Consider the following 18444-nt stretch of genomic DNA (forward strand, 5'->3'; position numbering starts at 1 on the left):
GCGGAGGCTGCAGCCGAAGCGCGCGCTCATGAACCGCCCGGAGAGCGGAGCTGAGCGCTAGCGTGTGCTCTGCGCGCGGCGCTCTCCGCTCGGCTGGGCCGCGGCGGCAGCAGGTTGGATGCCAGAGCCCGGGCCATGGGAATTCCCGTTATAAACCCCCGGGAGGGGCGGGGCGGAGCCCGGCGGCCCTGGCTGACTGGCCGAGAGGCCCGTGGCAGCCGCCCCTCGGGCAGGTGAAAGCCAATGGGAGAGAGGAAAGAGGGGCGGCTCGCAACCGTCCCCACCGAGGAGCGACACTCGGTGGCTCGGCCGAGTGGGATCTAGGAGAGACCGGCATAACGAGGAACTTTATCTTGGCCCTTCGGTCCAGAAAAGTGTCCGAGAGCTCCAGCAGCCTGAACATACCAGAATGCCCGCCCGCTAATGATCACACCTTAAGCTTGTTTAGTTTTCAGTAAGTGAGTTGTCACATCAGCCGGATGAAATAGGTAGGGAAAACACTCCTAGCCCCGTTTTCTCAGATGAGGGTACTAGGGCACAGGAGGGGCTGACAAATCTGCTTCCCGGCGGCACCAACACCAAGAACAGCTGGGAAGTCGCCAGGTCACCAGCGTTAGGAGTGGGACTTGGGCGCATTCGCTGCTTGCAGACAAAGTAACACATTAAGTTCTACAGCAGCGGCCCGGGAGCAGTGTCAGGGAGAGAGAGGAAGCTCCTGCTGGGCATCTCCTTGCTGGGGAGGGCCCCTGTGGGTATGAGATGATGCCAACCCATGGTCCGGTGGTGGATACAGGATTAGAACCCAGGTGTCCTGGCTCCCTGCCTGAACTAGAAGGCCAACAGGCAGCTTCTCTGTGGCCCAGGAGCCCTGGCAGGAGAGGTCAGAGGGGACGTGGTCTCCTGACCGGGGAAAGAAAGAGGAAAAAGCACTGATAGGAGGGGGAATCTGTGGATGAAGAGACCCCAGAGATGGGTCAGAGGAGGCAGGGAGACCTCTCTTGAGTGCCGGTAGGATGTTAGAAGGCTCTGCCCAGGACAATCCCCAGGAGTTCATCTTGGGAATGGTCACAGACACATCACACCAGCCCTTCAAAGGAGCGAGAAGGTCCACTGCATTCAACCTAAGAGAACCATGGTTTACCTTCATAAGTGGAACACAACCCTTAGTGTTTATTTTCTTTTGTATGGACCACTCACTTGAAGGCGAGGGGTTCTTTAACCACGCTGGAAGCAGCGCCAGGGCTTAACTCCTCTCCCTGTGAGCTTAAGAGGTCCTGACAAAGGTTAACTCTGCTCCCTCACAGCCTCTCTCCTGGGTTGCATTAACAAGCTTCCCCACCCAACTCCTGCATTCAGTTTTGCCCACCCGGCTTGCCTGCCACCTAGCCTCTACCCAGCAGCCAGTCACCCTTCTAAAACTCAAACCTGAATCGTCACTCTCTGCTTAAAAGGCTTCAACTCTCCCCAGTGTCATCAGATCAAAAAGCCCTGACTGGATGTTAGAACAATTATAAAGTACTGATGGTTCTTCAAACAAAAATGAGAAACTGCTCTAAGAGAATTGTCTGTCTTCCTCTGCTGGGAAATAGCGGGAAATAGTTAATGCTCTCTGGAGCCTGTCCGCATGGGTTCAAATCCTGGGTCTGCCACCTAGTGGTATAACCTTGTACAAGTCACTTTGCTTATCTGAGGTGCTGCTTTCCCTTCTGTAAAATGGGAATAAAAATAGTTCCCACCTCATGAGTAGTTGTCAGGATTGAAGGAGATGGAATATATAAGTTCCTTAGAATGACTGTGTTATGAATATCACAACCGGGCACCTGAAGAGGGCAGTACAAATGCCTCATCTCATTTTACCCTCTGAATGATCCTATGAAGTCGACAGAGAGATCCAGCTTTACAGGTAAGTAAAGCAGATATCCCATGCGATTGGGACTTGCCTGGCCTCGTTTGGCTGGTAAACGACAGCAAACATTCAAGCACAGGTTTTCAGAGTCTAATTCTGCCTCCATCATCTGATAACTGCGATGTCCATTCACACAGAGTTCGACAGTTCCTGTGTGCTTCCTGGGAATTTTTTCAGTGGCCTGCAAGGGAGCTGCGATTCTGAGCTTCACTGAGTTTCAGTGAAAAGCGTGGAAACAGCAAGGGTCAGCCTTTCCTGGAAACAGCCCTTGTGATCTGGCATCCTGGGAATTTGCCCAGCTGGACTTGTCCGTTTCTCCCATGCCTCATGAAGCACGTACATCAATTTCCCTGTGCCTGCCTAAGTGCCCCTCCATCAGGGGCTCCCCAGGATGAGAATGTCACCATCAGGCTCAGCAGTGCGGTAGGTTTGTCCTGACTCTACCACCTTACCACATGCACCCATCAAGCTGGTCAAGTTCTTTCTGTTGCTGGAATTATTGAGAAATCTACTGGAGTAAGTGAATATGCTTGAGATGGCCCCCCAGTATCTGGCAGCACAAAGTGCGGAGGGAAAAGACACTGCAATAGTCCTTTCCATCCGTAACACCACAGGCTGCTCTCTAGCCAGAAAGCTTGTTTCCAAGTGGTCGCTGGTCCAAAAGTCTACATTATTCTGGATTTCAACCATATAGCTTAGTTTAAAATATGAGCAACTGCTTTCCAGTTACTTTGCTCAGCAAAGTAATTTTGCTTTCCCTCCGGTTGGCATGGGAGGCCTTTTGTAACCATGGCTATCATTCAAACGATGCATTTTCTTCTCCCGACTCCTCCCAAGCCCAGAGAAGGTTAGAAATTCCAGAGAACTACTAGTCCCAAACATCGTCTCTCTGCCAGGCTCAATCATCTGATCCAAGCAAAAGTGAAATTGACAAGTTCCTTCTTTCCCTGGAGGCCAAGCTTACGGTCCAAAAATAAATCTAGCTCTCCTGGCATCTGGTCTGTCCAGTTTCAGCCTTGCTTCTTGTCCTGTGGGACTTCTGTTTGCAAGGGGATATTTCAGTGAGGAAAAATAATACTTTATATCCCATGTTGAGGTCTGAGAGCTTCAAATATTTATTAGCAACTAGGAACGCCAATTTCAAATATATGTTTCTGTACAGGCCAGGAGTCTTGTCTCATATTCAGAATAGATTCTTTCTATTCATTTTAACAAGCACTTTGATGCATCTCTTTCTATGCCTAACACAATGCTCATTATAAAAAGGATCTTTGAATGCATACCCTGCCCTCTGAAAGGTTATAATCTAAGACACAGCAGACAGAGACCTGGAGAATATATTTAAGAATAAAGACTGCAGTGTGTTTTGGGGACTCAGAGAGCAGAGACCTACTAAAAACCTAATGGCAGGGAATGTTTCAGAAAGGTAGGTCTTTAATGCTGCTTTGGAGAAAGGTGCTTCTGTAATATAAATACACCTTGATTTATACTTGCTTCACGTGTGATACCACTACCAACAGAGAAAGGTGAGTGGTGTCTAAGGTTCAGGACTCTTTTCAAATATACGACGGAGATCAGAAACCTGGAACATCAAGAATCCTGGGCTCTGTTTCTAGATTTGTGACAGACTTGCTGAAAAACTTAGCATTGGGCTGAGATAGTTATTATTATTTCCATTATGCAGGTGAGATTGACCCACAGAAGGTAATCTTACCACGGTCAGTCCTTACACTTTAAATATACATGACAACTGATAACACACACAAAAGTAAATAGGTGAGGTAATGGATGTGTTAATTAACTCGATGGGCAGAATCCTTTCATAAAATGTGTATATTACATTGTACACTTTACATATCTTACAATTTTACTTGTCATTTATACCTTAATAAAGCTGAAAAATATATATACATGACAAAAATAGTTTAGAATGACAAAAATTTAGATTATCTCTTTTGGACACAAACTCCCTTCAAGGTCTAGGGTAGCTCTCTCTAACCCAGGCTTCTTCTATTTGTCTATTTGTCAGCTTGTCTATTTGTAACAAGCAACTTCTCCCTCATAATCCAAGATGCCTGCTCAATCTCCATGCATCACATTTGTCTTCCAGCCCACAGGGAGGAAAAAGGGGGAAAGAAGAGCATGCCCCTCTCTTTAAAGATAACTCCCAGAAGTCACAGTCACCATATCTCATCGGTTAAAACCTAGTGACCTGACCACACTTAGCCACAAATAAGGCTAAAAAAAATTGTTATTAATTTAAGGTGGCCACACGTGTCCAGTTGAAAATCAGAGTTTATGTTACCAAGGAAGGAGAAAACCCTGGGACAAAAATAGAAGTAGAAGCCATCATCATTATCATATCTTGAGTTGCCAAATGAAAGAACCATGGACAATGCAATGTAGTCCAGAATGTTTAGCTGTGGCTTTCCTCTAGCTCTGCACATCTAGCTCCCTCATGCTCAAAACATTAATGGCCTAAGGGCCAGACACCCAGACTCTCGATGCCACAAAAATTTACTTCTGGTATTTCCCTCTCTTAGGCACCTTCAAGTGGGAGGATCTGAGAACATACTTGGATGAGGCTCAAGCCACACAGTGCCAGAGTGGCAAGAAAGAAGCCCCCTGACGAGACGAGCAGTCAATTAGGACCACTGGGAAGAATGCCATCTTTGTGAAAATATTCTGGGCAATCGCCTGTACTCTTCTGTTTCTGTTTCTTTCCCTCCCGCATCCACCTACAGGGAAATCTCTTTTCACCTGGTTACTTTTCTGTGACCTGGATTCAAAATGACTAAGAGAGCAATAACACAAAGACTTTAATACATACTCTCACATTTACTCTACAAGGTAGGTACCATCGTTTTCCCTGTTTTACTAATGAAGAAGTAGAAACTTGGGGAGGTTACATAACTCAGCCGGAAACAAATAGCAGAATCAGAACTTGAGCCCAGTCCATCAAGAGCTGAATTTTTTGCTAAGCACTTTTTCTACATGATCTTATACCCTCAGACTGAGCATATGAGGTCAGTATTATTAGTCCCATTGTTCAGATGAAGAACTGAGGCTTAACCAACAAAGATTACCTTACCAAGGCACACCAAAAGTTTTGGCATCCTCTGGATCTAGAGGTTGTCATAGTGAAATAAGTCAGAGAAAGACAAATTTTTTATGGCATCGCTTACATGCAGAATTGAAAAAGAAATGATACAAATGAATTTATTAACGAAACAGAACAGACTCATAGACTTAGAGAACAAACTTATTACAGTTACCAGAGGAGAAGGATGGGGGTGGAGGGAAGGGATAGTTAGGGAGTTTGGGAATGAAGTATACACACTACTATATTTAAAATTGATAACCAACAAAACCTACTTTATAGCACAGGGAATTCTGCTCAGTATTACATAACAACCTAAATGGGAAAAGAATTTAAAAAGGAATAGATAAATGTGTATGTATAACTGAATCAACTTTACATTGATATAAAGTAAAAAGGTTTTAAAAATAAAAAATAAAGTTTTCACGTCGTCTTAAATCTCTCAGTCCTAGGAGTCAGAGCACATGCTGTATTTGCACATGCTCTTTTGTGTATCACTGAAAGTTAACTCCTATTTCCATGTGTATGAATTCTCCCCACTTACCTGCTTTATCTTTCATTTGCCAGCTTTATTGGTCTGTATTGTTCACGTGGGATCCCCTTAGACAAGGAGCCTTTCCCATCTATAGGCTCATAATCACCATGCATGGGTGCTCCAGAGAAAGCATTGTCAAGAGGATACCACCGAGACTGGGGTTTAAGACTCCATTGCAAATCATCACTGTTTGTTTCTGATTCATGAGCACAGAGACATACCAATCAAATTTTGTTGCATCCCTACTATGTGCCAGGCACTGCACTAGGCACTGTCATACAGCGAGCACAAAGAAAGAAGGCAACTGACCTCAAGGACCTTACACTTTAGTGGGAAGACAGACACTAAACAACAAATTATCAGTAATCAACTCACTAGTCACAAGTGCCCAGAGTACCTGCAAAGATGTACAGGGTATTTGCTGCTGCTGCTGCTTCCGTCGTGTCCGATTCTGTGCGACCCCATAGACGGCAGCCCACCAGGCTCTGCCGTCCCTGGGATTCTCCAGGGTATTTGAGGAGTTATTAAAAAGGGCACCTAACTCAGTCTTGAGAGTCCACTTAAAATATGATGTTTAAGTTTAGATTTAAAGGATGTCTGGTTTAATCAGTACAAAGATTGGAGGAGGGGAGCATTCTGGGCATAGCAAACAGCATGTGCAAAGGCACTGAGGCAGGAGAAACATAGCAATAAATTTTCAATCAACTGGATCACTCATCCTTTTAACTCTCAGTATCCCAGGAAAAATAGTTATCATCATTCACAATCTGGTCTGGTGGATTCATTTTATATTTTTAAGTCATTTTACAAACAATTTACAAAAGTAGGAATAGTGTATAAGCTATTTATTCCATAAGCTATTCATTGCTATGCAACAATGTACTCTTTGTTTGAACAGTTTAAAGCAACAAAGATTATCTCATAGTTTCTATGGGTCAGGTGCTTAGGAGGGGCTCAGCTGGGTGGTTCTGGCTCAGGGTCTCTGAGGTCATAGTCAGGTCCAGTGTCATAGACACGCAAGCTGTGCAGTCATGAAAAGTCCCACATTTAGCTTAAGACTCTGCAACTGCTGAATTTAAATTTATAAAAATTTTTGAAAACAGAACCATCCATTTTCACTTTACACTGGACCCCAGCAATTATGTAGCTGGTTCTCACTGCAGTTGACCTAGCAGCCAGGGTTACAGTCATCTAAGGCTGAAGGACCCACCTCCAAGTTCACTCCCATGGTTGTTAGCAGGCCTCCGTCTTCATTGGTTGTTGGCAGGATACCTCCATTTTTCTCCACATGGGTCTTCACAAGATAGCTGGCTTCTCCTGAGAGCAAGTGATCAGTGAAAGAGCCCAGATGGAAGCCACAGTCTTTGGGTAATAACCTTTTCTTGGGCTCCAAAATCACTGTGACTGCAACCATAAAATTAAAAGACACTTACTCCTTGGAAGAAAAGCAATGACAAACCTAGATAGCATATTAAAAAGCAGAGACAATACTTTGCCTACAAACATTTGTATAGTCAAAGCTATGTTTTTTCCAGTAGTCATGTATGGATATGAGGGCTGGACAATAAAAAAAAGGCTGAGTGCCGGAGAACTGATGCCTTCAAACTGTAGTGCTGGAGAAGACACTTGGGAGTCCCTTGGACAGCAAGATCAAACCAATCCTAAAGGAAATAAACCCTGAATATTCATTGGAAGGACTGATGCTGAAGCTGAAGCTTCACTACTTTGGCCACCTGATGCGAAGAGCCAATGCATTGGAAAAGATCGTGATGCTGGGCAAGATTGAAGGCAGGAGGAGAAGGGAATGACAGAGGACGAAATGGTTGGATGGTATCACCGACTCAATGGACATGAGTTTGAGCGAGCTCTGGAAGATGGTGAAGGACAGGAAAGCCTGGCGTACTGCAGTCCACAGGGTTGCAAAAAGACGACTGAGAAACTGAACACCAGGGCTTCCCTGGTGGTCTAGTGGTTAAGAATCCACCTGCCAATGCAGGGGACACGGGTTCGATCCCTGGTCCAGGAAGATCCCACATCACTCGTTCGGGAAGATCCCACAAGCTCCCACACGGGACCAAATAAATCCAGACACCACAACTACTGAGCCTGCTCTCTAGAGCCCGCAAGCTGCAACTACTGAAGCCCATGAACCCTAGAGCCTGTGCTCCACAGCAAAAGAAGCCACTGCAATGGAGACCTATGCACCCCAATGAAGAGTAGCTCCCACTTGCTGCACTAGAGAAAGCCCATGCAGCAACGAAGGACCCAGTGGAGACAAAACTAAACTACTCAAATAAATAAATAAAAATTTTTAAAGATTATAAAAAATAAATATAATAAACCCAAATTTGGGGAGCGCCAATGGTCCAATGGTTAGCACTGTGCCCTTTCACTGCCAAAGGCCAGGTTCAGTCCCTGGTCTAGGAAATAATATGCCACGTGATGCAAAGGACAGCCAAAAAATAAAAATTAAAAATAAACCCCAAACCGTAACATACTTGAAACAGACAACAAACTTTGATGAAACCATCCACTGATCAAATGTCATGATCCTGGAACTTATTCATCTGGAATACTGATTCCAGAACTCAAATATATCTCTAATTGGTCTAGTTTATCAATCCTTATGGTTCTTCTGTTTACATTTGCACCATCAAGACAGAACTTTTGAAAGCTTTGGTGGCTCATAATTTTGTTGAAGAGAGTACAGCCATCTTCTTCGCTCTGTAATTGCAAAACATTTCTATCTGTAGATTTATAAACATAATTTAAAATCTTCAATCCAGTTAATATTTTCATTTCTACGTCATCTATTTCCTCTTTGCGTGCACATCTGCCTTCAAAATTTGTCTGTTTACAAACCATTCCAAGTAAATTTTGGTGCACAAAAATCTAAAAGATTAATGAATATTACCATATGTCTTTTTTGCAAAATAGGAAAGTTCAGCCTCTTGTCATAAAATATTGGGTAAGTAAGTCTTTCTTGTTGAGCAATAACTGGGTGAAAATATCACATTTCCTTTTTGTCCTTAAAAGTTTGAGAAAAACCATCTAGGTTTTTGAGTTTGAGAAAATTCAGTTGAGTTTGAGGAAAAACATCTCGGATATTATCATCTAAAGATTCATAGGCTAAGATTTCTCTTCCATAACCAACTTCACTGTCATCATTTGTTTATATTCTAGAATGCTACTCCCTCTTTGCATTTGTCTTCTGACTTATGTAATAATTTGAAACCTCTTCCTCTATCATTTTTTTCTTGTTGCCTATATAAGTAGAAAATGAAAAATTCAGAATATCCAACTGTATCCAATGAAAGCTAAACATAGACCACAAAGATGGTGTCCCCAGTTTTCTTTTATATCTTCTTGGAAAATGATATTACACTTCAGGTACTGAATTAAGAAACCTGAAGGATGATAAAATTTGGATGGTTTATGACATTATTCCATCATTCTTCTAGATAATTCTGTTGCTCTTCAGTTTTCATACTGTTTTTTAGTCTTTTTCAGCATAGTTGGGAATAATTGGTGAGTAACTGTGAAGAAGGCTGAGCGCCGAAGAATTGATGTTTTTGAACTGTGGTGTTGGAGAAGACTCTTGAGAGTCCCTTGGACTGCAAGGAGATCCAACCAGTCCATTCTGAAGGAGATCAGCCCTGGGATTTCTTTGGAAGGAATGATGCTAAAGCTGAAATTCCAGTACTTTGGCCACCTCATGCAAAGAGTTGACTCATTGGAAAAGACTCTGATGCTGGGAGGGATTGGGGGCAAGAGGAGAAGGGGACGACAGAGGATGAGATGGCTGGATGGCATCACTGACTTGTTGGACGTGAGTCTCAGTGAACTCCGGGAGTTGGTGATGGACAACGAGGCCTGGCATGCTGCGATTCATGGGGTCGCAAAGAGTCAGACACAACTGAGCGACTGAACTGAACTGAACTGAATGGTAAAATAATTCCTAGGATGACAAAATAACACAATGTTTCAAGACATAAGAAAAAATTAGATCATTAAGATCTCATAACATATCTTACATTTACAAAACAATACACACGTACCCATATCATAATTGTGAGATTGAATGAGTTTTATTCTATCTTTAAAGTGAAGTCACTCAGTCGTGTCCGACTCTTTGAGACCCCATGGACTGTAGCCTATCAGGCTCCTCCGTCCATGGGATTTTCCAGGCAAGAGTGCTGGAGTGGATTGCCATTTCCTTCTCCAGGGGATCTTCCCGACCCAGGAATCGAATCCAGGTCTCCCACATTGCAGGCAGACGTTTTACCATCTGAGCCACCAAGGAAGCCCATCTTTTAAAAATTCTATCTTTAAAAAATAAGTCAATTTATTTTGTGCCTTGGAAGATACCTTAAAAAGAATGAAAGTCGAGAAATACCTTTAAATATTTGTTTATTTTTGCCTATGTCAGGTTGCGGCACACAGGCTCTCCAGCTTGAGGCGCTAAAGGGCTCAGTAGTTACAGCACGCATGCTTCGTTGCTCTGTGGCATGTGGGATCTTAGTTCCCTGACCAGGGATCAAAAGCCCTATCCCCTGCATTGGAAGGCAGATTCTTAACCATTGGACCACCAGGAAAGTCCCTCAAAAAATATCTTTATAAGAAAGCTATTTACAAGAAATGCTTTATAAAAAGATACAAGTGCTTTAAAAAATCAACAAAATTAGGTCCAATGGAGCCTGGATGGTATTAACACAAGTAACCTAGCAGATCTGGGAGCGGTGGCACCAGCGACAGGACCTGTAGCAGACACTATTCACGCCCCATCCACATCCCCCAGATTTCTGCCCAGGCTTCCTCTGGCTATGGGTGCTAGCTCATTCTTTGCAGAGAGCAGCTGGAAGCTTCTGGAAAATAATACCCCTACCTCCCGACCAAGTGAAACCCTCAACCAATTCGGAACCAGGATTAGTGGGTAGATTTCCCAACTTCCTCACCCCCCAGCAAGACAATTCTGAGGTGTGTTCCATAATCTCTCAGTGGGCCCCCAACAGGATTAAGCCCCAGTTGCTTTCTCATTAATGAATCATTAGCTGGCATTCTTCCTTTCCCTATTGTACTCCCCCACTCCCTTACTGTGCTTCCTTGGATCACCTCCAAATAAACTATGTGCACTGAAATTCCTTGTTTTAGAATCTGCCATTGAGGGGAGGACAAAAAAAAAGAATATGCTGTCAGGAGAATCTAAACCAAGACACAAGTTGAAGCCACATCACGATAAAGCAGCTTCAGCTCCAAACATCAATCATAGGGCTCTTCTTGTTCTACCTGGAGGCCTCACTCACAACAGAGCAGAGTGAGCGGATGCAAGCAAGCCAAACAGAGAGGAGACTAGTTAATGATGGTAGACTGCAGTTTAGGAGAAAGAATGCTTTTAGAGGTCATTAGAATAAGGAGCTGTCTAAAATCATCAGAAATGCTTTCTCCATTTAACAAAACGTTGGAATGGATTCCCAGGGTGGCAGATGGACAGTCTGATCTCATTTAAGAAACTGCCTGAGGCAGTGGAATCGTCCTGAGTGTGGAGATGGAGGACTTGGATTCCAATCCAGGCCTCTCTGAATTCAATTGCAGTCTCTACTGAAGAGGGATCACAAACTCTTCATAAAGTTGCTGGGAGTAATAAATAAAACCATGCATTGTAGGAGAATGTAGGGGAATTATTTTCCAGAGCATTTACCAAGGTATTTAATAATCTGCCACTAGCTTGGGGTGCAGACAGGGACAGACACCCATCTTAAAACAGAGAGCCTTGTTCCAGAAAAGTCACTCCAGTCCCTTTGAAAGTGAGACTACAGTGAAAGTGTTAGTCGCTCAGTCGTGTCTGACTCTTTGTGATCCCGTGGACTGTAGACTGCCAGGCTCCTCTGTCCATGGAATTCTCCAGGCAAGACTACTGGAGTAGGTTGCCATGCCTTTCTCCAGGGGATCTTCCTGACCCAGGGACTGAACCTGCGTCTCCTGCATCGCAGGCAGATTCTCCACCATCTGAACCACCAGGGAAGTCATGTAAATGAGGGGTCGGTAGGCCTTGGCGTCCTGGGGAAAAAAGAGTACAGCAAGCTCCTTTTTTGTGCTATAAACAGTTTTGCTCCTTTAGAGGAATCTGGCCACTGGAGAGGCAGAGGGACTCTGGTTCTACATCTGAGCAGTGGCATGGCTGGGGCGTTCCTAATTCACTACCTTCCTGGAGATGTTTCCATCCTGGGAGGGCTGTGTAAGAAAATTGGGACACATGGAGAGCTGGGCCCCAGAGCTCAGGTTTAAGAGGAGGCCCGTGGATTCCATGTGGCTATGGTGGGGAGAAGCCACCAGCCCATCTGAGCATCTGCACCAGCAGCAAGATCAGAAGGCAATTCAGGGACTTGCCTGGTGGTCCAGTGGCTAAGACCCCATGCTTCCAATGCAGGGGGCCCAGGTTTGATCCCTAGTCAGGGAACTAGATCCCACATGCCTCAACTAAGAGTTCACCTGCGGCAACTAAAGATCCCACATGCCGCAGCTAAGACCTGGCAAAGCCAAATAAGTAAGTACATAAATAGAAAAACTTTTTAAAAAAGAAGACAATTCATCCTCCATCCTCACCTAGACCATCTTTTCTCTTCTTCCACAAGTCAATTGACCTCTTCCTTCCACTGAGGTTAACTGTGACAGTGTAGCTAGAGTGACAAAACTGTCCAACCATAAGAAGAAATAAATATCAATCTAATGGGTTTTTCCACTTTACATGTATATGCATTTTTTCCTTATTATCTCTCTTTGGCTGCACTCGGACTTCTCATTGCCACGGCTTCTCCTGTCGCAGAGAGTGGGCTCTCAGGCTCGTGGGCTTCAGTAGTTGCGGTTCACAGGCTCTAGAGAGTGGGCTCAGTAGTTGTGGCACATGGGCTTAGTTGTCACACAACGTGTGGAACCTTCCTGGACCAGGGATCAAACCCATGTCCCCTGCCTTGGTAGGTGGATTCTTTACCATTGAATCCCATATATGCATTTTAATGGCTTCTATTTATTGTTTGCCATATACCAAGCACTTTACAAATATCTTATTTCATCTTCATGCAACCTTACTACCCCTGATAAAATTCCCATACTTCAGAAGAGGGAACTGAAACTCAGAGAGGCTGAGACACTTTCCTGCTACAGCCTCAGTAGCAAAGCTGCTTTCCAACCTGACCACATCTGACCCCAAAGCCTGTGTTCCTCACCACTAGCCTGTGTTGGCAGAACTGGACAGCCAGGTGGAGCTTTTCCTACAAGGCAGCCTTTAGACCTTGTGATCTCCATGGGACCTGGGTCCAAAGCTGATGGTGCAATCAGGGGTGGTGGCCTCTGCACAAAGTGGCACTCAGAAAGGGGCTGGAGAGCCTCCACAGAAAGGTCTGCAGAGCCACAGCCTCCTCCATCATGAACTGCCTGCGATTACACCAGGCCTTGCACCCAGCCATGGAGGCACCCTGCCCCTCGGCCAGGAACACTCCCTGACTGTCCACAAGGTCACTGCAATCGGCCTCAGTCTCCCGAATTTCATCCTCCCAGCAGCCCACCGCCTCCTGTGGTCCTGTGTCTGTGCTGCTGCATAATGCCTCTCAAGTGGGCACATCTCTCTGACCAAGTAGACCACAAATATCTCAAGGTTAGGGTCCATACTTACATTTTCTGGCTTCTCCACCCTTCCCCCTAAGGTCAAAATCCATGCTCACTCACACCATTAAATAGACCATTTAAATGGTCAGATAACATTGAGGTAAAGGGCTATGGGTCAGCCAACTTGAAAAAATTTGAAAATTAACTAGGATGAAATGTAGATTAAGGAGAAATTATTTGCTATTACTGTTTTCCCATGTGAGAGGTGTATTTTCATTAAGAACATGTAAAAACTCCTTGGACATATTTAATCCCCAGTTTTGTGCCTTTAGCAGATGTCTTGCACAATTAGACATCTGTGCAAAGACAGAAAAACTTGTATTTGAAGGCACATATTAGAGGCAGGAAATATAACAGTTAAGAGTCCCAATTTGAGAGTTAGACAAACTTTGGTTCAAATTCCATCTCTGTGACTTGCTGGCTAACCACAGAGAAGTCATTCCACTTCTCTGAGTTTCAGATTCCTCATTTGTGAAATTGTAATTAAAAGTGCCTTCCTTGTTCACACCCATTAGGATGGCCATTATTGTAAAAAAATAAAAATACATTAAAAACAGAAAATGAGCATCGACAAAAATGTGGAGAAATCATTGCTGGTAGAAAGGCACAAGGACGTAAGTGTGCTGTTTACACAGTGGTGTAAAACAGGGTGCCGGCTCCTTCAAAAGCTAAACACGGAATTACCATACGACCCAGCAATTCCACTTCTGGGCATATTCCCCCAAAAATTGAAAGCAAGGACTTGAACAGATATTTGTACACCTATGTTCAGAGTAGCTTTGTTCACAGTAGTCAGAAGATGTGAACAGCCCAAGGTCCATCAACATATGAGTGGAAAAACAAAATGTGGTATGTATATACAGTGGAAGATTACTCTACTTTAAAAATGTAAGAGATTCTGACACAAGCTACAACGTGGGTAAACCTTGAAGACATTGTGCTAAGTGAAATGAGCTGGACACAAAAGGACACACACCAGATGATTCCACTTACATGAAGTACCTAGGATGGTCAAATTCATGGACAGAAAATAGAACCGCTGTTGCCAGGGACTGGAGGAAGGAAAAAAAATGGGGAATTATTGTTAAATGAGTACAGAGCTTCAGTTTTGGAGATGAGTGATGGTAATGGCTGCACAAGGTGAATATACTTAAATGCAACTGAACTATATACCTAAAAATGGTCAAAATGGTCAATTTTATATATAAAGGAATATAATACAGTCACAGAACGGAATGAAATCCTGGGACTTCCCTGGTGGTCCAGTGGTTAAGAATCTGCCTGCCAATGCAAGAGACACAGGTTCAATTCCTGGTCCAGGAAGCCTCCGCATGCCACAAGGCAACTAAACCCTTATACCACAACTACGAGCCTGTGCTCCAGGGCCCATGAGCCATAACTACTGAGCTCTCATGCTGCAACTACTGAAGCCTGCTCTCCCTGGAGCCCCGTGCTCCACAAGAGAAGCCTCCGCAACGAGAGGCCCGAGCGCAGCAACAAAGACCGAGAGCAGTCAAAAATAAATAAATAAATGTTTTTTTTAAAAAAAGAATGAAATCTTGATGTATGGGGACAACCTGGAAGGACTTTGAGGGCTTTATGCTAAGTGAAATAAGTCAGGCAGAAAAAAGACAAATATCATATGATTTCACTTATATGCAGAATCTAAAAGAAAGCAGTAACAACAAAGCCAAGCTTATAGATACAGAGAATAGGCTGGTGGTTGCCAAGAATGCGGGGTTGGGAGTGAGTACATGGGTGCTGGGCTATGCTGTACTTAGTCGCTCAGTCGTGTCCATGGACTATAGCCCACCAGGCTCCTCTGTCCATGGATTCTCCAGGCAAGAATAATGGAGTGGGTTGCCATGCCCTCCTCCAGGGCACCTTCCCAACCCAGGGGTCAAACCCAGGTATCCCACACTGCAGGCAGATTCTTTACTGTCTGAGCCACCAGGGAAGAGCAAGAATATTGGAGTAGGTAGCCTATCCCTTCTCCAGGGAATCTTCCCAACCCAGGAATCGAACTGGAGTCTCCTGCACTGCAGGTGGATTCTTCACCAGCTGAACTACCAGGGAAGCCCAGAGTAAATGGGTAAGTGGAGTCAAAAGATTAAAAACCTCCAGATATAAAAAAATTAATAAGTTATGAGGATGTAATGCACAGCATGGTGACTATAGTTAATATTAGTGTATTATATATTGTTAATATAATATAAGTTAATGTACTGTATATTCAAAAGTTACTAAGAAAGTTAAAAGTTCTCATTACAAGAAAAATGTTAATTAGACTTGCGGTGTGATCATTTCATAATACATACAAATATCAAATCAATATGCTGTACACCTGAAACTATTATAATACTGTAGATCAATTATATCTCGATTTCTTTTAAAAGGTAAATTTTATGATATATGAGTGCTAAGTTGATTCAGTTGTGTCCGACTCTTTGAGACCCCATGGACTGCAGCCCGCCAGACTCCTCTGGCGATTCTCCCAGCAAGAATACTGGAGTGGGTTGCCATGCCCTCCTCCAGGGGATCTTCCTTGGAGGGGAAAGTGTATATATATACACACATACATATATACATATATATATATATTCCCACACAAATGCCTTCCTTCAGTTTTATTGTGAGGCTAAATGGATTAATGTTGGTAAACCAATTGATAGGAGAAGGCAATGGCACCCCACTCCAGTACTCTTGCTTGGAAAATCCCATGGGCAGAGGAGCCTGGTAGGCTGCAGTCCATGGGGTCGCTAAGAGTCGGACACAACTGAGCGACTTCACTTTCACTTTTCACTTTCATGCATTGGAGAAGGAAATGGCAGCCCACTCCAGTGGTCTTGCCTGGAGAATCCCAGGGACAGGGGAGCCTGGTGGGCTGCCGTCTATGGGGTCGCACAGAGTCGGACACGACTGAAGTGACTTAGCATAGCATAGCAAACCAATTGACAGCGCCTGGTGCATAGTACGGCATTACTAAATTACAGCTATCACCATCATTGGCTTTAGTTCTCAAACCAGTGGCTGAATCTTGACCAAGCCAACAAGTAGGACTGAAAAAGGAGAAGGTGAGTAGAAAAACTCCAGACTAAGACATGAGGGAATTGCAACTAGACACAAAGGTAAAAAGACAATGCTGCTGCTCCTGCTAAGTCACTTCAGTCGTGTCCGACTCTGTGCGACCCCATAGACGGCAGCCCATCAGGCTCCCCCGTCCCTGGGACTCTCCAGGCAAGAACACTGGAGTGGGTTGCCATTTCCTTCTCCAAAGAAAGACAATAGGGAGACCTAAATCCCAAAAGGACCACGGGATGAAAGGAAGAGGTCTTAGAAAAGACCAGGAGAGAGAAAGCTTTTCAGGGCTACATGCATAAGAAGACCAGAGCAGGGTTACCAGAAAACTATAGGCTGCCCTGTTAAATGAACATCAAACAACAAATAATTTTTTGTAATAAGTTACGTCCCAAATACTGTACAACCTTATTTTATTGTAAGGGACATACTAATACTAAAAATGTATTCATGTTTACCTGACATTCAAATTCAACTGGGCTTCCTGTGTTTTTAGTTGTTAAATCTAGCTGTCCTAGGCCAGAGGTACCACTCATCCGTCACTACTTTGCACTGTCAGCTTACCATGATTATAGATCCTAGAATATCCTGGTATCTAACAATCTGGACAGCCCAGCGGGTGGGAGAGCAGAGAATGGAACAGGATTCTTCACTTTACAAATATACTCGTTCACAGCTGAGGTCCTATAAATAGCAAACTCTCAACAGTCTTATCACAGAAACTCATTTTTAAAACTTAAATGTAACAGCCCCACTTTTGAAGCAGCCCACCTGTCAAAACTGAAGGCAACTGCCAGGCACAGTCCCAAAAGCTGTGGTTGTCCTGGCTTCAGAGATCAGGAGAGGGGATAACACCGTACCAGCGGCCACTGCAGAAAAGGGGCCCCCACGATAAAGGCTGAAGCGCCACCCTGGGCCCCAGGGTCTGGCCTCTTCCCCGCAGGCCCGGCTTGGATCGGCCCCAGCACCTCCTGCCCAGGCTGCTGCAGCCACTTGCACAAAGGGCTGTCGAAGATCCTCTGACATTTCAGCAGAGACCTAAAAAAGGGCTCTCTATGTCCAACCAAACGCAATTCCCCAACCTCAGCCCTAAACTGATTAAAAGCTGGAGGCCATTCGTTTTGTTTTGAGAAGTGCCAGGGTTTTAAGCCCGCGGTCCCCCTCTTCCCTCCTCACTAGTTCCAGCTGCAGGGGCACTTCAGTGTGAAAGACCACACACCAGCAGGCCCAGCGGTGCGGAGGCCTGGCGGAGATTAAACCCCAGGCGGCCGCGAGGGGCGGGGCGGGGGCGGGGCGGGGGGCGCCCCCACCCCAACCCCCAAGAAGGCGAGCGGAGCCTGGAGCGGGGAGTTCAAGAAGAGCCCACCCGGCCAACCCGGATCGCGCTCACCCCGGCCACGCCCCTGCTCCATCCCCCGCATCAGACGCGGGAGGGCGAAGGCCGGGAAGGTGACCAGATATCACTTTTTTTTTAATTTACCAAATTTATTTATCACACAACAAGCTTATTTTGGAAGGAAATCCGGGATCGGAGGCGGAACCGAAAGGAGGCATAGTCTGAGTTTTCATCCGGCTCTACCAGCTCACCAGGCAGACCTGGGACCATTGCCCCGGCTTGGTCCTCTGCCTGCTCTCCAAGCAGGGAGGCTGCGAACCAAGACTAGAAGCTCTTTCCTTGGTCCTGCCCAGGACAATCCGAAGGAGCTTGTCTTCTCACTGGATCCTTGTCTGTCTCACCCAGCAGGATGCCACAAGCTCAGGGCTGGAGCCAGACAAGCTAGCAGGGGACCAGGCATCAAGTATGGCCTGGACACAGTTTTTTAGTCAGCTGGAAAAAGTATGGAAGGGATGCTGATGAGCGAAGCGAGAGCTGCCTTTCCCACCTAAGGGAACCTTTCCTGTTGCCTGTGATGCTATCCCAGGATCAGAAGGGACGGTTTTGAGTGCTTGGGGTTCTGAGCTACTCTTGCACCAAATTCTGAAGCACACGGAGGTCCCACGTATGGACTGGCATTGGTATCTTAGTCCTTTCTCCTTTGCATTTGGGACCCAGTGTCCTCACTGATAATGCCAATACCCTGCCTGCAAGCACTCTCCCTGGAAAATGGGGTGGTCAGAAAATACAGGAAATAAAAAGAAGGCAGAAAGTGGACTTCCCTCGTG

At 45.0% G+C, this 18444-nt stretch overlaps 1 protein-coding gene across 1 annotated transcript in view; it reads right to left on the reverse strand.

Moving 5' to 3' along the window:
• Positions 1-17516, reverse strand: part of SMOC1 (SPARC related modular calcium binding 1) — a 164695-nt gene extending 147179 nt beyond the window's left edge. The window contains exons 1-3 of the mRNA XM_010846817.1: positions 17053-17516; positions 14197-14255; positions 6752-6945 (exon numbers count right to left, since the gene is read on the reverse strand). Of these exons, the coding sequence (XP_010845119.1) occupies positions 6752-6945; positions 14197-14224 (222 nt within the window). The 5' untranslated portion in view covers positions 14225-14255; positions 17053-17516. The remainder of the gene's footprint in view (positions 1-6751; positions 6946-14196; positions 14256-17052) is intronic.
• Positions 17517-18444: the final 928 nt, after the last annotated feature.

The sequence above is a fragment of the Bison bison genome, unplaced genomic scaffold (genome assembly GCF_000754665.1).
Source record: "Bison bison bison isolate TAMUID 2011002044 unplaced genomic scaffold, Bison_UMD1.0 scf7180017864239, whole genome shotgun sequence".
Classification (NCBI taxonomy): domain Eukaryota; kingdom Metazoa; phylum Chordata; class Mammalia; order Artiodactyla; family Bovidae; genus Bison; species Bison bison.